The sequence below is a fragment of the Lathamus discolor genome, chromosome 3 (assembly GCF_037157495.1).
Source record: "Lathamus discolor isolate bLatDis1 chromosome 3, bLatDis1.hap1, whole genome shotgun sequence".
NCBI classification, from domain to species: Eukaryota; Metazoa; Chordata; class Aves; order Psittaciformes; family Psittacidae; genus Lathamus; species Lathamus discolor.
In genome coordinates this window covers 5,119,780-5,144,907 of record NC_088886.1, presented here as the reverse complement: position 1 = coordinate 5,144,907, position 25,128 = coordinate 5,119,780, and the positions used below count along the sequence as shown (strand labels likewise).

Here is a 25,128-nt window from a genome sequence, read left to right as displayed (position 1 = left end):
ATCTGACAAAAGAAAACCAACTGCAATACCTACATGAAAAAAACCCATCCTTAAAAAGCCTGGGGAAAATATTTGACAATTGGGTCAAATATCCAATCCTCTCTGCACTCCTAGAGTTGAGAAATACCACTTTGCTAGCACATTTATGCATCTTTTGTGACCCCTTGGACTGACTATTTGCAAAGGTCAAAAGTAGTACTTGAGACTATGTAGAACCTGCAATGAAACCTGCACAAGAACTTCAGAGCTCCCTCTAAGGTTTATCAACTGTTCAGTCCATTTAGCACCTTCAGTAGCTTCTGTTGCTTATGCATGAATCACCCTTTCATCAAATTGACTTGATGTTCAATGCCGGTTTCCTCACCCTACCTCTGTGGCACTTGATTGATTTTCTACACTCAATTGTGTAGAAAAGGCATGATAAGAACCTGAGAGAAACTGGAGGGCCTTGACCGCAACATCATTCATGAACAGGATAAACTCCAACTTGCAACATTTTGATAGAACTCACTATGGAGAGCAAACAAAAGACAGAAGGACCACAAGGCCGTCTACAGTATGCCCCAAGACAGTTATCACTAACACCTCTTTCCCATGAAAATCTACATGCCAGTGAAAGCTGAAGGAAAAAGCAGGTCAGATCATACAGCAAATGCCACAAGGAAATTTTTTCCTTCCACTTGTTAGATGAACTGTTTCTCAGATGAGCTATCAGAGCTGCTTTGTAGATGTGTCTCCACTGTTTTCACAGGAAGGAAGCAGCAAAATGACCAAATTACTAAGTCTTACTACCTTTCTCTTTGCTTGTTCCCTGCAGCTCAACTGGAATCACTGTCCTGAACTGTTACATGGAGCTGTGTGCTCTGTAACAGGTGCCTTCAGCTAAAAGGTTTACAAATTGAATGCTTCAAAATAAATGTGTTTAGCACATATTTTGGTATCTACCCATCACGAGAAAGGGCTGTCACTGAGCAGAGTTTTGATCAAATTAAGATACAGAAGACAACCACTGCAAATAGGAAAGTATTCTTCAATAACAAAATACAAATTTTCACATCTGTTTTGCTGGTTTCCAACAACATGAAAGACTGGATTAACGATATTATACAGGTGACTAAGCTACACACCATGTTTCTATCAAGTGCTGCCCCACCGAATGCTGCTTATGATTTGCTAATGAATCCAGTATTGTCAGAACACAGTTTTAAATTGAAATACTTTAGTAAGCTGCAACAGAAGTTGCACATTTTTAGAAGGTGATAGGTATCAACAAATAGCAGACTGTTTGAAACAATGTTTATGCTTAAAATATGACTACTGCACATCTTTCCATACTTTCATCAATGTTTTACAATTGAGCTCTACTGAATTACTTTTCCAGTGGATAAATACTGTACACGCTGCAGTGTGAAGAGACATCATGTAATGTATACTAATGAAGCCATTATATCTGTAGAGATCATATTAAAATATCAAATTAGCAGGAATTAAACACCTCAAAAGGATTAATGAAATATTATGGAGCCATTCACTTCCAGGTCAACAGGTTCAATTTCAGCTTAGTTTAACAGTTATAATGAATTTATGTGCTGGAGAGAACAGTTCTCTGCATCCATTCATAAATCAGGGTAAAAACTCCTGGCTCATCCCAGGACCAGCAGACTTCTACCAGCACAGCCACAACGATGTAGCCAGGAATATTCTGCTAGGCCTGTATTTGGCTCATAGCCTTAGGCTCTGGGAGATCAAACAGCACATTGACTGGATGGCTGCAATATGTGTAGGCAGCAAAGAGGGACACCAGAGACACACAGTCAGTTCTCTTTACAGATCTGCCAGCAATTGCTAACCCCAGCAATGAAGTTACCACAGACAGAACATTCAACCCTATCTTTTATATGACTTAGTTAAAAGTCAATTCTGCTTACCCAGGATCCTCTGTCAGCAGCACTTGCTGCTGTCAGCAGAGACACCTGCAGCATAAGAAAGATGGGGCAGGGGCATGTGAAAGGAAGAATTGTAGCTGACTTAAATGCAGCATTACCTTACAGCTGATCATAGCATCATATCGTAGAATGATTTGGGTTGGAAAGGACCTTAAAGGTCATCCAGTTCCAACCGCTGCCACAGGCAGGGACACCTTCCACTAGAGTAGGTTGCTCCAAGCCCGGTCCAACCTGGCCTTGAACACTGCCAAGGTTTAATGTGACAGTAAATGCACAACACAGATTTTTGTGATGGAACCACAAATTTAAGATTAAAGGGGTTTTTGAGATGAAATAACCACAATGTCAACAGATTCAGGCACTGGTCCTTAGTTATGATGGTCAGTAAAGAAACAATAACCAGCTCAGGCATAAGAAAAAGTAGTTAAGAAATAACTACGTCAAGAACAAATAACTGTACCTTAGTCCTATATACATAAAGAGGTACATCCAACCTCTGCAGATAGATACACAGTGAAAGGTGGCAAACTGTATAAATGTAGCAATCACCCAAAGACTATCACTTCAGAAATACTTCAGAGGACTCTGGTTTTAGACACACACACAGGATGCAGCATGCTATATTGTAAGCTAAGGAACGATTCAGAATGCCATAGTTCCAGCCCCAGATTTTTTCACACATCTTCCACAAAGCTGTGTTAAAATCACTCTTGCCAAGCTTCAATATCTCCAATAGAACTGTCAGAAAGTTCAGGTATGATAGAAAAACTTAACTATTATTTATGAGGTGCATCAAGTGATTAGAAATGCAAGTTATTAATATCAGTTCTTACTGTGAGTGACTAAAGCACGCTCTGCAATATGGATTGGAAACCTAAAGAAGTCGCAGTGCACTGCTGATAGGAAAGTCTTATACTGCTACCTCTGCTAACGACTACACTTTGTGATCATCCTGCTCCCCCTTCAGAAGCTCCCAAGAGCTGGAAAAACAAGGATTTTTAGCAGAGAGAATTGTGTTGTCAGTAAAACAGCTTACAACAGACTGTTCTATTGGAAATAGTTTTTCAGCCAGGGATATTGAGACACAAACCCCACACTGCAAAAACTTAGCTGTGGCAGCCTACATAATGTATGAAAAAAAGCATCAAGCTTGCAGGATTGTTCTGCTTTAGTGACTACAAACAGAATTCAAGAACAAAGGGCATTCTAACAGCTGTTTGCTTTGCTTTCCTAGCATTTCAAGTTAAAAAAAAACAGTAAAGATGACAAACTCAAAGTTATATGGAGCAGTTTTTATTACAGGAGTGCCCTGAATGCACATCCCCTGCTCAGCAAACCTCTCAACACTCCCAGTACTGTAAATGCATGAAGAGATTTAGTGAGATTTGTATTGTATATTTAGTCTTTCAACAGGAAAGAGTATTGATGTTGGAAATGCAGTTGTGTTGTTACTGATGTATCCTGCCTTTTTTCACTTCAGCCACTATCCTCCCCCATGTATGAGATGTGTCTTTCAAGTATTGAATTTAGATCTGTTTTTCCTGTGACATACTAAGTTACACAACTGCAATGAAAAGCTTCTATGGATCATCAGGAGTTTGCAACTAGAGTATTTTCCTAAGAGATGTATTTTGAAATGATAATTATTATGATTAGGAATCTATTAATATATTATAGTTTACATATATCAACATATTAAATACATTCTTATACACACACAGCTTAAATTATTATTATTATAACCTTTAATTTTAAAAGTGTCATTCTTCCTATGACTTCCCAAATCTTTTGAAAGCACTGTTTTTCTGTTTAAGAAAGAAAACAGATATAGACAGATGTAATGGTTAAGTACTCACTAAGAATTTAAGGGAAAAGTGCCCTCGAGAGGCAGATAAGCATAAGGCATTTTCTGCATTGGATGTAAGATGCAGAAAGAAGAAACCCTTCCTAAAACATCTGAGAAAAATATTTGGGATAATTCGAGATGTAAAGTAAAACCTGAAATTTTCAACATCTCATATTGCACTTTAAAACTACAGTGGTTTAGTGCGGAGGTCTAACTCTCGTGTTTGGGTGTGTACTGTATGTACATATGTCTGTATGTGTATGAAACATTTGCAAGGAAAGAGATGTGTTTTATTAGACCATTATAGCAGGAAGAAGTACACAAGCCATTTGTTGGTCTAATATAAGCTAATTCTCCCTTGAAACCTTTTCTCTCACATCACCATGATCAGGGTTATGAGACTAGTTACACACAAATTAAGCACATCTCCCTTGGTGAACTTAAAAAATGCACCTCCAGCGTTCCACTGCAATACTTCAGTCACTTAAAACAGTAGAAAGAGGAAATTTATCTGGTTTCATACTTCAACACTTCAGAAACTCTATGTTGTCCTGAGTCCTAGCAGACACAACCATCATGTTGCAAGTTAACCAGGAGCCCAGGATAACAAAACAAGCTTTGACACTGGAAGGAGAGAGCAGCAGCACTGGGGTCTTACTGTTGCTGTATAAACTATAAGGTCCACAGGGAAATCTAACTGGTGTATTTTTCTGTTTACCTTTAGGTGACAATGTCCAAATGCTTCAACACATCACTGAACGGCTGTTACAAAACCTCCTGTCACTAGAAATAAAAATGGATGGATGAATAATGGTCAGGCTTCTACATCTTGCCAGAAGTAGTGAGCAGAGATTTAAAACCAGCTTGTAAGCAATATGCAGCTAGTCTAGAGCTATGTAATCAGACCTAAAATCATCAACAGTACACATACATCAACTTACCTCTGCATAGGGAGTTGCTGGTGTTTCTCAAAGGACCCTGGTTCATCGACTGAAGTCAGGAAAAGATTTACTTGTTTCACAGTCTTTTTTTCCCCAACTGTATTCACTGGCACCACTGAATAGGTTGGGATTTTCCTTTCTAAAAGCTTGCATTCTGATTTAATTGAAGAAATAAGATAAAATCTGCCCCCTATATATATTAAAAAATGAGTATTTCAAAATACAACACATTGTAAAATGTCCACTTCATGTAAAATCCTACCACAGACAAAACAGATTTTTGTTTTAATATGGGTACAAAACCCCTAATAGCAAATACCTCTTAACAGAAAAAGGAATGGGATTTCCATTTTTATTTCCATTCATTGCCACCTTTTTCTACATCTTCCTGTAAGATCACCACTTCAATACTTTCAACCGCAAAGCAAGGACAACTCAAACATGTGCAAATGAAGAATACCATGCTATACTGGTTAGCCCATCACAAAAGGCAGAGCTTAACCTATATTGTGCATATTTGTCTCCACAGTATAAAATGTGTGGCTTCAGGGGGCTGGGGACAGGAGGGATGCTCAGCACTGGATGCCAGTTTCCTGAAGAGAAATCACCTTTTAGGATAAGGTACAGCTGCAAAAGCTGTGTAGTCAAGGAATCTTGCTGTATCTGTCTACTACATAATATATTTCCACATCAGCAATCACTTCTATCCAAATGTAGATCAAATGTCATGGCAGGAAAACTGCACTCTGATGAGGGACCCTGATCATTTTAAAAAGGCAACAGCCATTCTTGCAAAGCATTTAGAGATTGTAGTGATAAGACAAGGGGTGATGGGTTCACACTTAAACAGGGGAAGTTCAGGTTAGATATAAGTAAGTTCTATACTGTGAGGGTGGTGAGGCACTGGAACAGGTTGCCCAGGGAAGTAGTAAATGCTCCATCCCTGGGCAGTGTTAAAAGGCCAGATTGAACAGAGCCTTGGGTGACATGGTCTAGGGTGAGGCATTCCTGCCCTTGGCACGAGGTTGGAACTAGATGATCTTAAGGTCCTTTCCAATCCAAACCATTCTATGATTCTACGATTCTATGATTCCAGTGCTACAACCTTTGGTTCTTATACTGTGTTTCTTTCAGAAGAAAGACTTCCTTGAAAATCATTTAACTCCTTTTTTTAAATTGAACTTTGTTCAACCCTTTCAGGTTGCTTTGAAGAAAAATGTTGAATCAATCCATATTCTAAAATGCCTTAGAAAGAAGAAAAATCCCAGCAGTAAATCCACCTAATTAAGCGGGGGTGTATCTCGCCCATAGGCTATTACCACATCTCAGCTTAATATTCTTAAAGATACCAGATGTGGAGCAGGCAGTGAGCTCTCCTCATTATTTCTCAAATGAAGCTGAAGAGATGTAACCCAAATTACAGCAAGATAAACCAGACAACTTAAGTGATGAAAACTGTACGTTTTCCTCTGCTTTAGGGACGCTTCTGGCTCATCTGTCCTCTGATCAAGGTGAGCCTGATAAAGCTGAAAATTACACTGTGTGACTGGATTGTATGAGATTATCTTTCCCCTGAGAAGTGATTTATTTTAGTAACTCTTGATGATTAAGAAGCTTTCTGCTCCAACACACAGCTCTTCTTGTGTGGGCATGGTTCCTTATTGCTTTGAGTGAGAGATCACTTTTAAAAAACATAGAATATGAGTGGCTACATCTTCTTTATGGTTCAAAGACAAAATCGTGTTAGAAGAAAGACCTTCAGGGACAAGTTTACAAAAAATTGGAAGTTGTTGTCATTAGTTTGTAGGTTTAACTGCAAAAGTTACTGGGCTATCTTCCACTTTTTGAGTGTGAGGAAAATCCTGTTTGGGTTTTGGGCGATCTCGCTTTGTAGAATTTGGGGCTTCTTGATTCTTAGACGATTCCAGAAGATGTTGCATGTTAAGTTTGAAAATGAGGCGAGGATCTGGTCCAGAAAGAGATGGGCAATTGCAGCTCTCTCTTATTTTAAGAGCCTGTGAATACATAGGAAAACAAATCAAGCTCATTTAAGTAAGAAAAACAAAGAAGGTTTCAGTCAGCAATTTGGCTTTCCATAAGGTCTGCATTTGCACACAGAGCTTAGTGAGTACAATACTGAGCCTGAGTTGTTACCAAACAACTTGTCAACAGAAACCAAGAATTCCTGAGAAGAAATGTAGCAATCCAGTAAAACAATGGGAAAAAATGAAGAATGATAATCATTCTCACAGACAGTTTCTCAAAGAATGGATACTCCAAAGGTACAGCATAGATAGGAAGTTCTCCAGCTACGTTATGCGATATTTGTCCACGTCAGTATTTTTTACCTTTAAATTTACATTCACATGTAAACTAACTGCACCAAGAAAAAAAAGAGCTCTGAATAATTTACTTTATACTAGATAGGCTCTATAACTAAAGTGACTACATATAGATGCCCCACTCAGAAGAGGGGAAACCTTCCAATAACATAATGGCCACTGAACTGTTTGGCCCAGAGATCCAGCTGGTTGGTCAGTACAATTAAGGACCAGTTGCAGAAGTGATCTCATCTCCAAGAAGCATTTGAATACGCAGCTTCCAAGTATTGGAGAAAACAGTATCTCTAAAGTGTAAAAATTCATCTCGATAAAAAGAGACCAAACTTTATGTGACTCCTGCTCACTGAGTAAGTGCCATTGCTTCCATTCTACACATTAGAAAGTAGAGGCACAAAGGAGCTGAAGAATTTTCCAGAGAATCAAAATCCATTATTGCGAGCACACTCCCCCCAGGTCATCCTGCCTTGTGGGCAATCTGAGCAAGGAATGACAATGGATGAATCTCATGTCTCAGAGGCACCGTGGAGAAATTGATGTGAAACTGTATGAAGTTAGCTGCTTTAAAGGATCCTTAGGTTGTTTCATTTTAACAGTGCTGAAGATACCTTGATTAGTCCATACAAACAGGCAGCTCATTTTAGAGCCAACAATGGATACCACATGACTAAATCTGATGCAGTACTTTGCAAGCAGTTGGACACAGACCTACTACATGGATTCTCCTACAAGACCCATTTAAACTAATCAAGATAAGTAAGATCCCATGTATCATACAGCAAAATATTATATGGAGAATTTGAGGGGGTTCTATGTCTCCACTGAGAACTATTTTTTCAAGACTTGCAAAATGAAACAGCAAGAAAACAAGTCAAAACCTAGCCTGATATTTAACATTCATCAACAGCCACTGTGGTGTAGTCACTTTTATGCAGTATTATCGGTATCTTGGCCTCAAGTAACAGCACAAAACTCTAAGCAGATTAACATCCAGCTTTATTTTCAACCCTTCCATGGGAAAATAAGTTCAAATGTGTGTTTTATTCCACTTCATAACCATGGATTCTTTATATACACTAGATTTGGCTGAAATATCAAATCAAATACACCAGTACCCCTGTGCACAAGAATTTGCCCATCAGTTTGAAACAATTTGGTATTCTTCCACAGGCAACACTGGAAACATCTCACTGCAGCAGATTACAAAACAGAAGAGCAGAGCTTCTTAACTCATTTCTTTGCATAAGGGGGTATGAAAACATATTTCTCCCTATCTTTATTACAGCAAGCTGATAAAGAGTTTGCTGTAAATGGCTAGAAACAAACAGCATTTATATTTAACAAATGGCTTTGGAAAAAGATGTGTTTCAGGAATGTAGAACTAGGGTTTCTCCAGCTGTTTCTTGTTGAAATGTAACATTCAAATTACTGGATACACAAGTCTGATTTAGGCATGCAAATATTCCTCTTGTCTAACTTTTAAAAGACATGAATAAAGCTTTCAGTATTTGTTTTTCTACAGCATGATTGTCCATGTAGTCACTAAATGTAACTGTACCGCTGAACACTCTTCTGCTTCAGTGACCAATTAATTTCTAAACTGACATTTTTGACAAACCAAGAGTTTTCTCTTGTTCTCTTCTAGAACATAAGCTGCTGCTAGACTGCATTAATGTCAAACAGCATTATTCAAGGCAAACGGAAATATAAAGATTTAGGCTGTATACTGGAAAGGGTAATATAATCCTCTTTTAAACTAATTTAGTGATTTTATATCTCTGGTTTTCATGGCTAGATAGTGCCTGGCCTATTTCCATGAGTGAAACCATCTAAAATGCTAAAGTCACAACAGCAAAGGTAAAATCCACACTTCAGAGTTAATATTTTTACCTTGTGGATGTCTTTGTGTTCTTGCTAGACATAAAGCTGTGCAAGGGGGGTAAGATGGCATCTATTAAACACCGTCAACTCACATGCCATTAAACAGACTATAGCTATGAGAATGGGGAGCTCTGTTGACATGTTAAAGACAGCTATGACTACACACTCCAGTGAAAGTGGCCTTTGTGACTGCCATGCAGCATTCAGCCCTAGTTGTGTTCTTCCCCTGGCTCAGCTGACTGACTGCTGCTATATTGTTTTGTGCCAGCAGCTCTGTAACATCCTTAGGAGACCAGTAACAAGCTGAGGAGTTAACAATATCATCTCTCCTGAAAGATAAAGCAGCCCAACATGGTCAAGCATATTGGATCTAACCTAATATTGCTCAAGTCAATTGGGTTTTGACAATTCGGGTAAGAGGACAAGAAAAAGCATTCTAAATGAAGCACATGCATATGGATGTTATATTGATATTATAATCAGAACATGTTCCGTTGACTGTTATTACTGAAGAGTGTTCTTGATAAAGAAGACAGAACTGAGCCAAGGTTAACTAGCTAGAGAGAGTACATAGATTCAGCTGGGAACAGAGAGTACTTTAATGCTGGTCATTTCAAGTTAACCTTAAGAGAGAAGTACTGCTGTTCAGAATAAAGACCACCTGCATGCTTACTAGTTCAGGAGGTCTCAAATAAAATATCAAACTATTGCCTGTAAGTAACAAAGGTGAAGCTGTTTTTCTTACCAATACAACTGCAGTCACCTCCTGCAGTGTGCTGGGGAAGGGGAAGGCATAATAATTCGGGAGCTGCACCTTGTGCTACTGCTTTCATATAAAGCCTTCCAGCAGAGACAAATACAGGACCATGTAATTTTCAGCTGCCAGTATTAATCCTTCATCAGTGTCACAGATACCAGGCCAACTGCTGCATCTTGACTCCTTTTAGTCTTCTGGAGTTCATCCTACCTCTCAGGCCATCAGCACTCTCAGTATAAAAGTCACATCATTCTCTTGTCCACAAACCAAGCCAAGGGTTATAGTATCTTGTGTATAAACTATGATTACCTCAACAGGGCTGACTTCAGCTCTGACCTTGCAATTATGACAAAAACTAAGAAATAGCACAAGCATCTAGGGTAAAAAAGGGAAAAATTAACAAATAAGAAATGCTGGGTTGCAAACTGTATTACAATTAGCAGGCACAGGGTAGACAACAGGTTCTACAAATGAAGCAGTAGTAAAAAGAGGATTAAAAGAACGGATAGATTTGCTACTTGTTGGAGAAAAACAACATATATATTGCTAATTCTTCAAATCTTTGCTTCTGTTGGCACAGAAAAATTGTGACAAAATATTTCACAACTTTATAGGGAGGTCAGTATTTTTTTTATTCTAATTTTCCTTTAAGTTTTCACACTGATAGGGATTCATTAGTATATTCTGGTACAAGAACTATTTGAAGTAATCTTCACATCACAAGTGAAGGCCAAATACACCAACCCATTTTTAAAAGGAAGTGAAATAAATGTATCTTCAATATCCCAAAGGCAGCAGACTGAGGAATAAGCAATAACTACCCCCACAGTAATACAACTAATAAACAGCCAATGTGGGTTTGACAGGAACAGGTTTTGCCAAAGCAAATTCATTCACTTTTTGACAAGTTAATTGAGGAAGCAAACAAAGGAGGAAAAGCAGCAGAGCTGGCATGTCCCAACTTAGTATTGCTCTCAAAATCATCTCAGCATGGCATTTCCACAAGAAAGAGTGGGAAACAGGAGTTAATGTGAATGAAGAATGGAATCTGAGCCAACAGCATGATGCCAAGAAAGCAAATGTCACATCAAGATGAATTTTTGTGTCACAGGCAAGGCTCAGTACACAACCTTCTGCTTTAGTCAGTATAGCTGAGGCTTCAGCTCATGCACAGTGCTCCACTTGCAGAGCATAGTAGGAAAAAGGTAGACAAACAGTAGCCAGAGAACATTAAGAGAAAAGGTTCAGAGATTGAAGATAAATTCTCACTTTCTATGACTGCATCTTACTGTGGAACCTGCTTAGAAGTCTGTAGAGAAACATCTGTGTGGTCTGACAAGCCCAAAACTTTGTCCCTATTTCCCCCAGCTCCAGTAGCTTGTCTAATAATAGATATTGTATTGTCCTGAAAACCATTTCAGTTTCAAATCCATCAGCATATGAAACACAACAGTACTCATCATGGATCTGATACCGATTCGTAAGTACAGTTTCTCCAAAGAGATACTACAGAGATAAAAAGGCCGTTTTCAAAAGCTGGCTTCTCCCCCCAGGTTCTGAATATCTAACGGCCATTAAATATATATGGTAAAAATAGTGTTCAAAAAAACCTTTTGTGTGAATAATGAAACAACAAGGTGGGATATTGAACAACAATAACAACAAAGCCCTGCGATTCCCTTTAAATGCCTGAGATCCAGCTTCAAGAAGGCAGCTTTCTGATGGAGTCAACACTTCAAACAAGAAACCTCCAACGACATCTCTACATACTTTATTTAATTTTTATTCTATTTTTGCAGTATCAACCTCACTTATCTAGTGAACTTCTGTTAAAAACAGGAAGCCTTTGGCCCCTGCTTTCTCATCCTACTCCAAAAAGAACCATTTAAGGTAAAAGGCAAATGAAAATGTCTCATATTAACTTTCGGAAGATAATTTCCTACCCTCCACTGCTTTTGGAACTGAGAATGGCTATAGAAAGATGAGGACTGCTGCACCTGCTAAACTACAGGAGATAAGAGCAAAATAACATGACTGCCAGTTCTACACAGTTGCTCAATTATTTAACTTACCTGCTTAGTCCTGGGGTAGAACATAAGAAGTGATTTATTTCATTCCTGTTTTATAAGCCAATCAATAACTGTATGAAACTAAAGGATCCCAAAACCTTTATGTTCAATCTACCTAAACTTAGGACCCCACAACAAGCATAATTTTTCATTTAGCTGCTCCAGTGTGTTAAAAAATCCATCAAAATAGTCTCATAACCAGTATAGAATTTGTGTATACTTAAAATATTCAGTCAGGCCAGTCTCCAACCTCCTAGCCCTAATGTTAGTTTTGATTTATACCATCATTTAGAGTAATTACTGCATTCATTTTCAAAGAATTCATGAGAATCCTTTTTTCTCCTTTGAAAGCAGCAAACACCTCAACATTCCAGGCCTCCCTCTGCCAATAAACCTTCAACTGTCTTCACAGTTTGGAACTGAGAAAGGATTAAAGTGACTGAGAGTTTAAAATAAAAAACACAAGAAGAAGAGAAAGAACTAAAAATTACCAGTTGGTTTTAAGAAAGGGAATTTCCAAACACAGTTTAGCTTGCTGAAAAACAGTGTTCTTGTGAAGTGCTTTAAACACTATATCTTAAAGAGAAAAAACGAGGCAAAAAGCAACCCATGTTCTTTCTCTGTAGTTAAAACCCCCACTATTTAAAGAAATGTAACAAACTAGGATTACTAAACTTGGTTCTCTGTCCTTAAGCTACCAGCGAGTAGCACATCAAATGAACAGAACCCCCAAGTAGCTATCCACTTGGCATTCCTCTGAGAGGAAAGTACAAAGACTGCAGATTGAAGGGCAATTGTGTGAATTAGCTCAAGTTCCTTGCAGTGGGGTAACATTTGCTCCTAATTTGACAGAACAGAGATGTGAAGAAAAAAGCAGGCTGCAAAATCCCCAGAGTCCTATCATAACTATTAGTGCTATTAGGGAATCTACTGGGGATCTGATGTTCTTTTGAGGCACATTATTTGAGGCATATTCAATCCCATGTCAGTGAGAAAGACAGGATAGGAAGGAGAATTCTCTGTTTGACAGCCCAGGGCTAGCTACTCAAAGCAAGTTAGTTTAGGGATCCAATTTAAAAACTGGCTTTCAAAATGGCAAAAAAGAGAAAAGAATGGATAACATCAGTGACATGGACACATCTAAACCAGGAAGGCCATTCAAAAGCAGAAATACTACACTTTGATCAGAAATCAGGAAAGTAAAGAAATCCTAGAATACGACTGCATTTTATCTGTGCTATCTTAATTTTTCCTCAATTAATAAAACCTTTAACATTGAGAGCTATGTAACAGAAAACTTCTCTAAAGATAAGACTGATGCTACAGGAGAAGCCAGGAGTAGATTGTGAATTGATACCAAAGTAGCTCATGAATCAATACCAAAATAATCCTGGCAACCTTCCTAAGAGACAAAGACAAACTTCCTTCAACTCTGCTTACCTCTGGGATAAGCCGGTCTAAGTGATCCGCTCTGTTCTCATGAGAAGGGTGTGTGGAGAGCCACTCTGGTAACTTGGGTTGCCCTTGAATGGTTTCTGCTAATTCCATTTGTTGCCAAAACACACTGCTTGCTCTTACATCCACACAAGCCTGAAAACAGAAAGGAAACTTATAAACCACTGTATTTTTAAAGTAATACAATAGACATTCTAATGATATTTAATTACAACAGACTTCTTAAATTTTAAATCTCTAAAGTCTGTTTAGATGGTCCCCCTCGTACCTGACAGGAAAACACTGCTCTAAAATATCTGATATATGGTGAAGGATCTGGAGAGTAAGTCTTATGAGGAATGGCTGAGGGAACTGGGGGTGTTTAGCCTGGAGAAGAGAAGGCTCAGGGGGCCCTTATCACTCTCTACAACTGCCTGAAAGGAGGTTGCAGTGCAGTGGTAGTCAGTCTCTTCTCCCAAGTAACAAGCAACAGGACAAAAGGAAATGGCCTCAAGCTGCACCAGGACAGGTTTAGACTGGAAATTAGGAACAATTCCTTCACCAAGAGAGTGCTCAGGCATTGGAACAGGCTGCCCTGAGCAGTGTTGGAGTCACCGTCCCTGGAAGTGTTCACAAACTGTGTAGATGAGGCCCTCAGTGACATGGGTTAGTGGTGGCCTTGGCAGTGCTGCCATAAAGGTTGGACTTGATGATCTTAAAAGACTTTTCCAACCTCGCTGATTCTATGATTCTAAAAGCAGTGAAAGACTCATTCAGATAAAACACTGGATTTGTTGCTCTTAACATCTATGTAATACCACCAATATTAAAAACCTTACACGTGCATTACAAAATTCAGGAGCAAAACAGCTTCACAATTTCTGGCATGTACTTGTTCTTTAAAAAAAACCAAACTCAGCTGCATATTCTAATTTACATTTGCTAGACACACTGCGGAAAAAGAACAAATTAATCATCTCCACAGATTTAGGCAAACTTACAGGAAGAAATTTAGAGCCAAAAATAGAAAGTGATAATAATTCATACTTAAGTATCTCTAAAAATGAGGTGTAAAGGCTTCTCTGTAAGTTGATCACACTGCCTTTTTCAAGGCTGATCTGTGTAATCCACACAGATTAAAACAGTAATTCTGCAGAATTCCTATCTCTCTCCACAGAAGTATGTATTTAACCACAGACAGTCATGGAACACTAACTTTAAGAATGGTATTTGTGTATCACCAACAGGCCCCTTTATATTTGCATTTAAATGGAGAGGGGGGAAAGAACAAGATTACCTACATTAATTTTCATTTGTTTAAGAGAAAAGAGATAAGTATTCAGAAGGTTAGAAAATTACTTTTCTTTCCCCCCTCCAGAAATCCAGAAGTGCTTTATCCTTTGAATGTATTTCTTGAAATTATTATTATAAAAAGATTACCTGCACCAGTAGAGTAATGCTGAGATACCACTTTGCTTGGTTCTTCCTAGTACAGCCACAGATCATCATTACAAAGCAGTGAGCATCAACACAGCAGTTACTGTTTTTTCTCCCACAGACTGCACTATTCCCTTAGCTGACTTTAAACTACAAATACAGTTTCAACCCTAGAGTCAAGGTTAATTTTAAAAACTCTTCCTTGAAGAAATATTAATAATTATTAAGAAAATGAAGTTTTCTTTATGAAATATTAACACCAGATGGTGCTACTCTCACAGTTATCCAACACTTATCTACCTCTACCGAACTCAGCTATGAAAGAGCTGGTTTAGAGTCTGGAATTCAGAATTAAAACACACAGGCACAAAAAAAAGTGATTGAGAAAGACTAATTAGAAGAAAAATGCTGAGTAGTTTCTGACCAAATTTGTGTCTGTCTTTAGCAAAGTCACATTATTTTTATGGATGCATTTTGACTAAATATTTAAATTCTAGAACAATGTTGATATACTTCATAATTATCAGAAATCACAGAAAATATAATTACAATATCAAAAACTTCTTCAATTTTACTGTAATGTTATGAGAAAAAGTATTATAAATCAGGTGCACTAAGATATAAGGAGGAAATTCTTCCCTCCTAGGGTACCGAGGTGCTGGCACAGGGTGCCCAGAGAAGCTGTGGCTGTCCCATCCCTGGCAGTGTTCAAGACCAGGTTGGACGGGACTTGGAGCAAGCTGCTCTAGTGGAAGGTGTCCCTGCCCGCGGTAGGGGGTTGGAACTGGGTGAGCTTTAAGGTCCCTTCTAACCCAACCCAGTCTGGGATTCTACGGTTAGGAGTACTTTATACCTTTTCAAACTATTAAATCCTTCTTAGGGAAGCTCACTGTTTGGCATTCTCCTCTTTATAACTATGTAGCTTTTTTTTCCAGTAATAATAAACTGCACAGAAAGTATACTGTGCAGTTAACAACGCACAACTTTACAAACTTCAGTCTTATTACATACAATTTAGCCAGAACGACTTTGTCTTTCCCTGTAACTTGTTTTATTTCCCACTACTTCATTAATAGACAGATCTGCAAAAAAGCTGGAATCCTCCCACACAGTTTACCTCTGTATGAAGTATGAAACTCCCCATATTGCAATAGAAACTGAAAAATGGCAGGTAAATTGCTACTAAAATAAACCAGTAGTAGTTACCTTTGCTGCAAACTGAAGTCCCACTTTATCAGCTTCGGCCTCCAATGTTCTACTGTATGGCCTATCAAACATAAACTGCAAAGAAGCACATCAAAGCTCTTATTTCTTAGGTTTGAATGTGTACAAAGCTAGAACACTGTAGCTATTCTTATGATCTCATAAGAAATAGTGTTTATCCTGTTCACATTGCATGTGATCAGTACTAATTTACTCCATGTAACCTTTAAGTCCATGTGTGTTTAAACCACGACAACATGCAATTCACTCATCCTATATTCAAATGACACGTATTTTCATGGCCCCTCCCATCAGGCAGCCTCACAGCTCTTCTGCAGCATCTGAAGGGGCAATGCCATCTTTAAAACTAGAATTGTTTCACTTCACTCTTTTGTTAAGATTTTTGTTGTAGCAACTGTATGTAAAAAGATACAGCGGTTCCCTTAAACTTTTATGATGACTGTTTTTAAACCTGGTATGATCTATTTGGTATGGTAAACAGGCTACAGTATGGAATACAGCCATAAACATTTTCATGCAGCAATCACTCCCCTGTCATGATTATCCACCAACACAAGTTGCAAATTGCTCTTGAGAAATGAAACTAGAAGACATAAATCTGACTAACTCTTCTCCCATTTTTCTATGGTGACATTGTATTAACACACACTAAGGGAGAGTGATAGCCTTCTCAAATGGTTATGTAGTCATATAATACCAGGATATTCTGGCATATGTAATTCATGTAGACTGGGACAGCCCTGCCCTGGTGTATCAGGTTATAGTAAATGCAAAGCAGGAAGTGTTAAAACAGCCCACTCATGCAGAGACAAGGAACATGTCACAACATTCTGGTTTAGGCATTGATTAGGAAATACCAACTCAAGAATGGGCATGTGCAAGGCTAGTGAAGAGAAAAAGGTTTTATCAGCTCTTTATCTGATAGCATTTATGGGGTAGCACCCATTTCCAAAAAGATTTGCAGAAGTTTAAGAACTAGGAAACTGATGTCTGAATGTGTCTTGACCATTTAGATAGAGAGATCTGGGACAGCAAGAAGAGGGTAGTAAAAGGATCAGCATTTAAACTCTTACCCCTTAGATTTATTTGCATTTACAGTAAACAATAGGGTATTACTATTTACCTGTATGTCTATCCCAATACAAATAACATGGGTGTCTTTTTAAAATTAAACACAACACTGATACAATCTTTAATTCAGGACCTGCCATGCGGCAGACTACAGAAGCAAGGATATCATCTGAAGAAACTATTGTCCTATAATTGCTGATACTTCCCTTACTTTTCACCTATGTATCTGCTACTGGCTAGTCACAGACAAGATACGAGCATAAAGACACTGTGATGTGATTCCCTATAGTAATTCTAATGCAAGATACAGCTTATGACCAAGCAGGGTTCCTGATCTAAAATCCTGGACATAATAAAGCAGCAGATTTGATTTTTCAAACCAATTACTTGAGCTATCTGTACATGTTGAAGAAAAGGAAGTTCCTTGTCTTTAAGGTAAGCTGACTATCCAAAATCACCAATTTCCACATGAAGTAGCTGTGTGATAGTGTGTGGTGCACAAGAAAGGGAGTATGAAGTACTGGATCTGTACATACTAGTGTGCAGGATTCGAGTAAAACTCAGAGACACGCATTGTGCTATTCCAAGAATAATTACTAGGCTTTAGTTCCTATATAAAATAACCACTGCTGTAAAAACAAAACCAACACTTTTCAGTTCAGAACTGCATGACTAAAGAACAACCATGAATTAATTCTGTAAGAGAACTTATTTTTTTAAGGCAAGCAAACCCACTAGGTTTGGAGAAAAATCAGAACTGGAGCTCCATGCCAAAAGCCTTACGAAGAGTCACTGGAAACTACTTATAATAATATATATAAATGCTTACAATAAAAAATAAACCATCAGCCTTTGAGGAAATAACAGAAAAACAAGTACCGAAACAGAAGCAAGTGCTGCAACATGGCTTAAATAACCTTTTCATAGGGTCACATGGTAAAATTTTAAAAACTAGAATATGGAAAAAGAGGTCAAGAACCATGTTGAGAAAATGTGCAGAAAGATTCATTTTCACACAAGCACAATAGCAATTGAGTCCAGGAAACAGACATTGCCCTCCTGAGTGACTAACAGAAACAAAATATTCTATTCAGCATCTTTTGTATAAGGGATGCAAATATTAATCCCTTATTCTGCATTCCATACGGATATGTTTTAATGTTACTGAAGACAAGTTTGATCAGAGGGTAATCCAGGACATTAGAGTACAATCTCTCATATACGACAGATCTTTCCCATAGCATGCTAGGAATATGAACTGAAACCCAGACTCCATTTGCAATCTGAAGCACAAATCCAGTCCACAATGCCAAAATAGCATTTGCAGTTACCCTAGAAAAGGAGAAAAGATGCTGACAGGGAGTTAAATCTTGCTGTCTAAATTATGAGCAGTCTCAGGATTGATTCACACTTTTTTTCCAAATTCAGCTCTTCAAAATGCTGGCTAGAATTCATCAATGTATTGGTTTCTTAGCTACTTGTACAAATATCCAAGCTCTTTAGAGATAATTTATGTTCAGAATCCACACATCCACCCATTAGCATAAGAACTACCAAAACAGATTGGTTATGTTTCAGTTCATGTTTTTGAGGAACTGGGGGAAATCTCAAGAGAAGCATCAAGAGAAGTCAAAGAAACCAAAGAGCTCTTTCATTAAATTCAGATTTGGTTTATGATGTAAGCAGAATTTATTTTAAACGAAAAGAAAACCCATTTTTTAAAAAAGAAATGGATCAGTAACTGTCTGAAGGCAGAGAGTAAATTAGACTGAAGCAAACTGGCACCACAAAGCCTCTAAATTTTACTTTATTGGAATATGTGCCGTCTGAAAAGATTATTTCAGTAAGTTCTATTATAGTGTGTTTTATACTTTAAAGGAGTGTTTAGATTTGCGATTTTCTGATCTTGGAAACCATTCTTACCACTAACAATATATTTACAGAATTCCATATATTTTATTTTGCTTAGAAACAATTTAAAAGCTCCTCAAAATAAAACCACAGTATTTCAATATATACAGCTTTAAAGGGGGAACTACATGTCAGAAAGACAATGAGCAAGCAGGTACGCAGAGCCTGTGCAGCTCAATCTAGTCATTTAGGGAGATCTGAGGTTCTTCAGCATGACAAATGAAAATATGTATCAACTAAAGCAGATGCAGATTTAGAAACATGTATTTCATTTTAAACATACTCATATATTAATTTTTGCTAATATTTTTTCTTTTGCCTTTTCACCCCAAATATATTAGTTAGTAGGACTATCTCCCCAAGATTAAAAACATTTTTCCATGGAACTCCAAAAGGATATTGTGAAGTGTCAGTCTTACCTCCTGCAACTTGCTCTGAAGCCACTGGCCAACAACTGCCAAACTATCTCGAGGACAGATGGCCCAAATCATAGTGAGAAAGATGAGTGATAGAAAATCCAAAAAGTGAACCAGGCTGGCTTTCTCTGCCTGCAAACAGAAATTGTCCCGTTTTCATTCCTGTCTGACATGTCTGTAGAACATAACAAGATTTGGAAACGCTTTAAAAAAGGGGAGTGGAGAGTTTCGGCAGACAGGGCAAACATAAGGTCCCCTGCTCACACAAAAAAAACCCCTAATGGTTGGAAACAAGGTACTTCCAGTCAAGAATCCCCACCACCTGCATAAATACAGCTAGAACAAACACAGTTTGAGAGATTCAAAGCTTGAGATAAGATGACGGCAACATGCAGACAGAGTTCTTTAGTACAAAGGCCATAAAACACCTCAGCTGGAATGAAAAATCTATAGAAGACCTAGAAGACTGATTTTTACATGAATTTAAGGCATCATTTAGACGGGAACACTAATGGGATAAGGGGACAACAGGCATTATATATTTATTGTCTATTTTCTGCTACATTACTTTAATCTCAGAAACTGAAATCCCAAAGAAAGAAATTAAAATTCTTTTGGATTCGGAGTTTTATTTCAAATGCAACAAATTAAGCTGAGCACTCACAACCTGGATCAGGCAATACTTTTCTCTCTGCCTGTTGGGTAATACAGGTTCCACACAAACAAAGTTAAGTTCTTTTTATTATTAGAACTGGTTTTTTTTACTAATTTTTAGAAGTTTAGCAAGTTACTTGGCTCAGCTGAGCCCAAGAAGCTATGATGTGAACTGTTGGTTATCCAGAATCATACAGGATGAAATAACTCAATTCTCCTGTATTTCCACTGCCTTTAAAATTTACTTTTTAATTTACCCATTTCCAATTAGTTTTGCAATTTTAGCAGGATCTTTATGTTTAAAGATTATGGCGCCTCAAACTGACAGATAGGTAATGTATTACATGCATACATAGGAAGAAATCAACCTGGAGGTAAAGAAGCAAATCCCCTCAGTCTAGAACAGTATGATCCATATTCCTATACCATCCTCTTTTTACCATAGTTGTACCTACACAGCCCAACAAAATTATCACATTCATTGTAATTCAAACGGCAAAGAACAACCAAATTCAACACATCCAGGTCAGGATACAGAAAAATTAAGTCTGTGAAAACCATCCTCTGTAAATGCAGACTCAAGCTCCAGGCATTCTAGAACTTGGCATTCTAAGACTGGATACTAGTATAATAAAAATATAATATATATTAGAATAATTTATTAAAGTATATCCACTTCTGTAGGTATTAACAAGAGCGGGAGTAACAAACGAAGCTGCTGAGTGCCTCTAGATCCTTATGTCTGTGCTATAGAAGGAGAGGCATCTGCAGACCAAGTCCTAAAGAACTGTTAACAGCAAGCCATAATCCACCTGTACAGCTATGACAGAGACAGTGGCAGACTTTGTGCTAACACTAACTGCTACAGCACTTCCAACAGTTATTAAGTACTACATGAGTAACAAGCATATACTGTAGCAGAATACTTTCATGTCAAACTCCATTTTTCATCAGTTTGAAAGAGTCACACTGAAACAATGGTTGGTAGTGATAAGAAAAATCTGAATTAAAGTAACTAGAATGAATATAAGAATTTTAGACAGTTTTCTTTAAATACTTACTGCATGTTCCAGCACAGCATGAGCTATTTCATGTCCCAGAATGAAGGACAGCTGATGAATATCAGAAACTGCATCTAGCAATCCAGTGAAAACAAACACTTGACCATTCTGTAAAGCAAAAGTATAAAAAGTAAGTATAAGACACATAAATAAAAGCTCTTTCATTATGACTATTAATTTTTGTATTGGGTTCAACTTACTGGAAGCACAAAAGCATTAACACCTGGTTCCTCCACCACATGGATAACCCACTCGAGTGCAGAGACCTGTGGGATGTCCTTATTGCTTTCAGATAAATGACCAACAACTCTCTTCACAACCTGGTAGCGTGGATCTGTCTCAGGTAACATTTTACTTTTGAATTCCTCCATCCACTTAAAAACAAAGAAAAATTCTTGACTGCCATGCAGGACAAACACACAATAAATGACTAAACAGTAAACTAATTCAGTGGCTACACACAACTTAGTTAAAGCTAAATTTTCACACATTTTTCTTTCATGCAGCCAAAGCCAACATAAGAGTTGACGCTTTCGGAGCCACAAGTTAAGGATTAATAAACTTCAAAGGAAGTAAACTGATGACCACAGATCAAAAATAAGATTGTATAAACTTGGACTACTGCCTCCTGTATCTGGCATTTTCCTAATCCACAGTTAAGCTTTGTCTCACAATTTGGCAAAACTTTCTATACCTTTCTGAATTTCCAGCTGAATTTGTGATTTTTCTGTATATTTTATCCGCATATTATATTTTAACTGTATATTTCTGTTGTAATTTGTAAGGTGGTCAAACTTACACAAAAGATATAATTTGAATACATCCTTGTACTTGTTCAGTTCTTATCTCATGTTCCCTGTCAGACAGGAATACAGTAACATTTGCATATGGATTTTCACGTTTCACTGGCCTTAGAACAGAACGTCACAGAACTCAAAGTTACAGAAATTAATGCAGTGGACAGCTTAAAGGAAAGCAACTATAGAAAACTGAGCTGATCCAATGAAAAACTGAATGTAGGTAGAGAGTTATTACCTTACAAAGTGACAGCATAGAAGAGGACCTTAAACAAGTGTCAAAGAACGCTCAACTCAGCATAGAACATGAGACAGATCTCAGCATATACCCATTAGCTGTGCTTTTACTGCTTCCACTAGACTTCTGTACTTGTTAGATTACAGTAACATGGTTAGAAGTGTTTGCTACACACAGGTAATGTGCTCTTTAACTACTACATGCCCCTGAGCAGTTTGCTGATGGAAAGGCAACGCTTAAAAAGGATGGAACGAGAGGAGAGATTGGCTGATATGGGTCCTTTGCAGGGTTCTGAGTATGAAGTTCAAAATACATCAAGCACACAACAAGGTTTGTTTGCCTAGCTCATTAATTGTACTATTTCAACACTGTAATAAAAGCATTAACAGTTTTAGAGTATTTTGAATGTTTCTTTAAAGTCTTACCATCCTATATTCCATCTGGGACAGTTCCCTAAAATGTTCTTTTCCAAACACCAACAGTCGAGGGCGCCCAGTGATGGGTGTCTCCTCCAAGTGAGTAAAATAAAACACAATGAATAAAACACCGAAGCTACTGACACTCAGGAGTATCTTCCATTTATTTTGTCTTGCATGTTCTTTAAAAAGTTCCCGTTTATTAGGAGGAAGTGCCTTCCACCAATTTCTTATGCTCCTGTAAGATATAAATACTGTTAACTTAGGATTCAGTTTAAGAATTTCTTAGTGTCTGCCCTTGCCGTATTCCCTATTACAGTCTCACCTCATGTCAGAGTTTAGGGAATATTATACTGTAATTGGCTTCAACTCCACTCCGTTTCTTACCTCCCACAGGAGAAGAAGGAATGCCCCTTAGTGTCTTAGTTCATCTCCCTCTACCACACGTAAATGAGAATGGAAAGAGCAAAAGATACATCTAACACCTCTGATAATGGAAATGACTTCTTGTTGAGCAAATTGTCAGCTTAGGCCCCAGTCCTATAAAATTTTGCAGATATTGAAATGAAAACACTACAAATACACCTACCATTCTCCACAAACTCATGCACACATCCTTGTATAATGGTGTCTTATACTGAGAGGAAGTGACATAGTATTTTACCTGCCAAGAAGAATAGCAAATAATTTCTGAGCTGGCTTAACAATAATCCAGAAGAGAGGAGCTGGTGCAGCCTGAAATGATGGTGATGTGTGAAGAGACCTGATGATCTGAATGTTCCAAGCTGGAAAATGATGTGGGGGTTGCCCTATGGAACTGATCTGGAGGGATCTGACTGTCTTCCCCAGCAGATGAGAAGCCTGGAAGCAAAACCTTCCTGGACTGTGGTGTGCATTCTTGTGTACTGCTGTATTTGGGACATTCAAAAGACATCTCAGTCCTTTACTGATGAAGTTTCTGTCAGAGTCAGGGCTTCCAGTCAAAAACCAGTCTCTAGTATTTCCACTTAAATCCAGGCTTTGGCCCCTATCTCGTGCACAACTGACTTGAGTTTGGCGACATCCTGGATAAGGCTTATAGAAGTTATTGCACTTTGTCTCCTTTGTCAAAGAAGCCAAACGAAAGGAAATACAGTTCCTGCCCAACAACTTTAAACCACGGATGATATTCATAACTTCTTTGGTTGGTTACCCTGAAACGAAGAAAACAAAATAGCAGAGAGGTATTAAGGAACTCCCTCAAACAGGAAACTCTGAAATACTACTTCATTTCACCTGAACAGATACCACGTATTTGTCTGCAAACAGTTGCACTGCACCAAAATGTCAGTTACAGCTGCATCCTGTTGCAGTTTTAAGGTATCCATTTGCTTCTGACTGAAAAACCCAATCTTGTATCACTGATAATAAAATAAAGCGTGATTTTTTGCTTTCACTTTTATTATCACCACATCAGAATAACCACAGGTGTCCCTGTGGAAGACACGTGCGCAGTAACTTTTCCCTGCTGGGCTCTTTGCTGTCCATCCATACTGAGGAAAACCAGGATCTAGGGAGCGTTTTGTTGATACTTTGCTCCCAAACACAGGGTGCGTTTCCAGGCACCCGGCCTAGAAACAGACCAGCCCAACACAGCTAAACCAAGCGTGCCCCAGCCCGCAGGCTCGTACTCACGGGGCATGCCTTCCCTCCGGGAGGGCCCCGGCCACCCCCTCCCGAGGGGCCCCTTGGCGCTCGGTTTCAACAGCGGCCTCGGCTCCCGGCCTTCCCCTCAGGAGAGGCACCGCCGGCTTCCCCCGCCTTTTCCCTGCTCTTCCTTTCTGGCAGCGGCCTTGAAGGCTGACCTCGGCTGCCAGCCCTCAGCGCCCAACATCCCGCCCGCAGGCAAGCACCGCCCACCCCCCAACCTCGGTGCTGGCGCGACTATCGTGATATACGCAGACGTGAGGAGGCAGGGGAAAGAGAAAAAGGGGGAGGAGAGGAGACGTGTCACTCTGAGGCTCCCGCCTCGGGCGGGGCGAGCAGGGGGAGAGCTCTAGCCGCCGCCGCAGCCGGGCGGCCTTGGGCTCTTCGCTGTAATAGGCCTCCTCCACCGGGCTCCCCTACTCACCTCCCCGGGAGGCGGAGGCGGAGGAGGAGGGGTCAGACCGCGGAGGCGCCGTCGCTGCCGAGCGGGGGTAGCGGCCGGGAGGCGGGACGGGCCCGGCACCGCCTCCGCGGCAGCCGCCGCTCCGCGCCCCTTCCCTCAGGCGGCCGCGCCCGCTCGCGCCCCCTTGCGGAGGCTCCGCCCCTCGCCTCGAGCCCCTGCGCGCGGGGTGAGCGGGAAAGCTGAGAGGGGCGGGCCGCCATTTTGTGTCTGCTGCGTCGGCCCCGGCTCGGCTGTGGAGGGGCGAGGGAGGGGTGTCGGTTCGGGAGGTGCAGAGCTGCCGCCGGCCTTGCTCCGGTGCTGCTTCTCCTCTGGCTTTACCAACGCTGTCTCAGTGTTGAGATGTGTGCTGCCCCCTCTCACTTCACAGGTGGGGTTGGCCCTGACTCCTGTGCCCCTGGGGCTGGGGCAGACCTTGAGGTCCCTTCACCCTTCAGAACTCATGGGTTCTGTCATACAATCATGGAATGGTTTGGGTTGGAAAGTACCTTAAGGTCATCCAGCTCCAACCCCTGCCATGGGCAGGGACCCCTTCCACAGGAGC

At 39.4% G+C, this 25,128-nt stretch overlaps 1 protein-coding gene across 5 annotated transcripts; it reads right to left on the bottom strand.

Moving 5' to 3' along the window:
* Positions 1–3,223: 3,223 nt before the first annotated feature.
* On the bottom strand, positions 3,224–24,695 carry OMA1 (OMA1 zinc metallopeptidase). 5 transcript variants are annotated; one of them, XR_010611375.1, is made up of 10 exons: positions 24,113–24,339; positions 23,103–23,631; positions 22,448–22,676; positions 21,188–21,361; positions 20,988–21,095; positions 19,276–19,404; positions 15,857–15,931; positions 13,220–13,369; positions 4,734–6,748; positions 3,224–4,575 (listed from the first exon to the last, which is right to left on the bottom strand). XR_010611375.1 is itself a non-coding variant. In XM_065673240.1 (9 exons), exons 2-9 carry the CDS (start codon positions 23,609–23,611, stop codon positions 6,530–6,532), a joined length of 1,593 nt encoding a protein of 530 aa, XP_065529312.1. In that variant the 5' UTR covers positions 23,612–23,631; positions 24,549–24,695; the 3' UTR covers positions 3,224–6,529. The 5 variants fall into 5 exon arrangements, 4 of the variants coding, with proteins under 4 accessions (XP_065529312.1, XP_065529314.1, XP_065529311.1 ...); XM_065673240.1 differs by lacking the exon at positions 24,113–24,339 and adding an exon at positions 24,549–24,695 and having other exon boundaries at positions 3,224–6,748; XM_065673242.1 differs by lacking the exon at positions 24,113–24,339 and adding an exon at positions 24,346–24,541 and having other exon boundaries at positions 3,224–6,748.
* Between the last annotated feature and the right edge of the window lie 433 nt (positions 24,696–25,128).

Coding starts and splice junctions, on each gene's coding strand:
- OMA1 (XM_065673240.1), bottom strand. CDS start 23,611: ATGAATATCATCCGTGGTTTAAAGTTGTTGGGCAGGAACTGTATTTCC. Junction 21,362..22,447: donor CCCAGATGGAATATAGGATG/GTAAGACTTTAA, acceptor TTTGTTTTTAAG/TGGATGGAGGAATTCAAAAG. Junction 13,370..15,856: donor GACTTCAGTTTGCAGCAAAG/GTAACTACTACT, acceptor TTCTGTTTTCAG/GCTTGTGTGGATGTAAGAGC.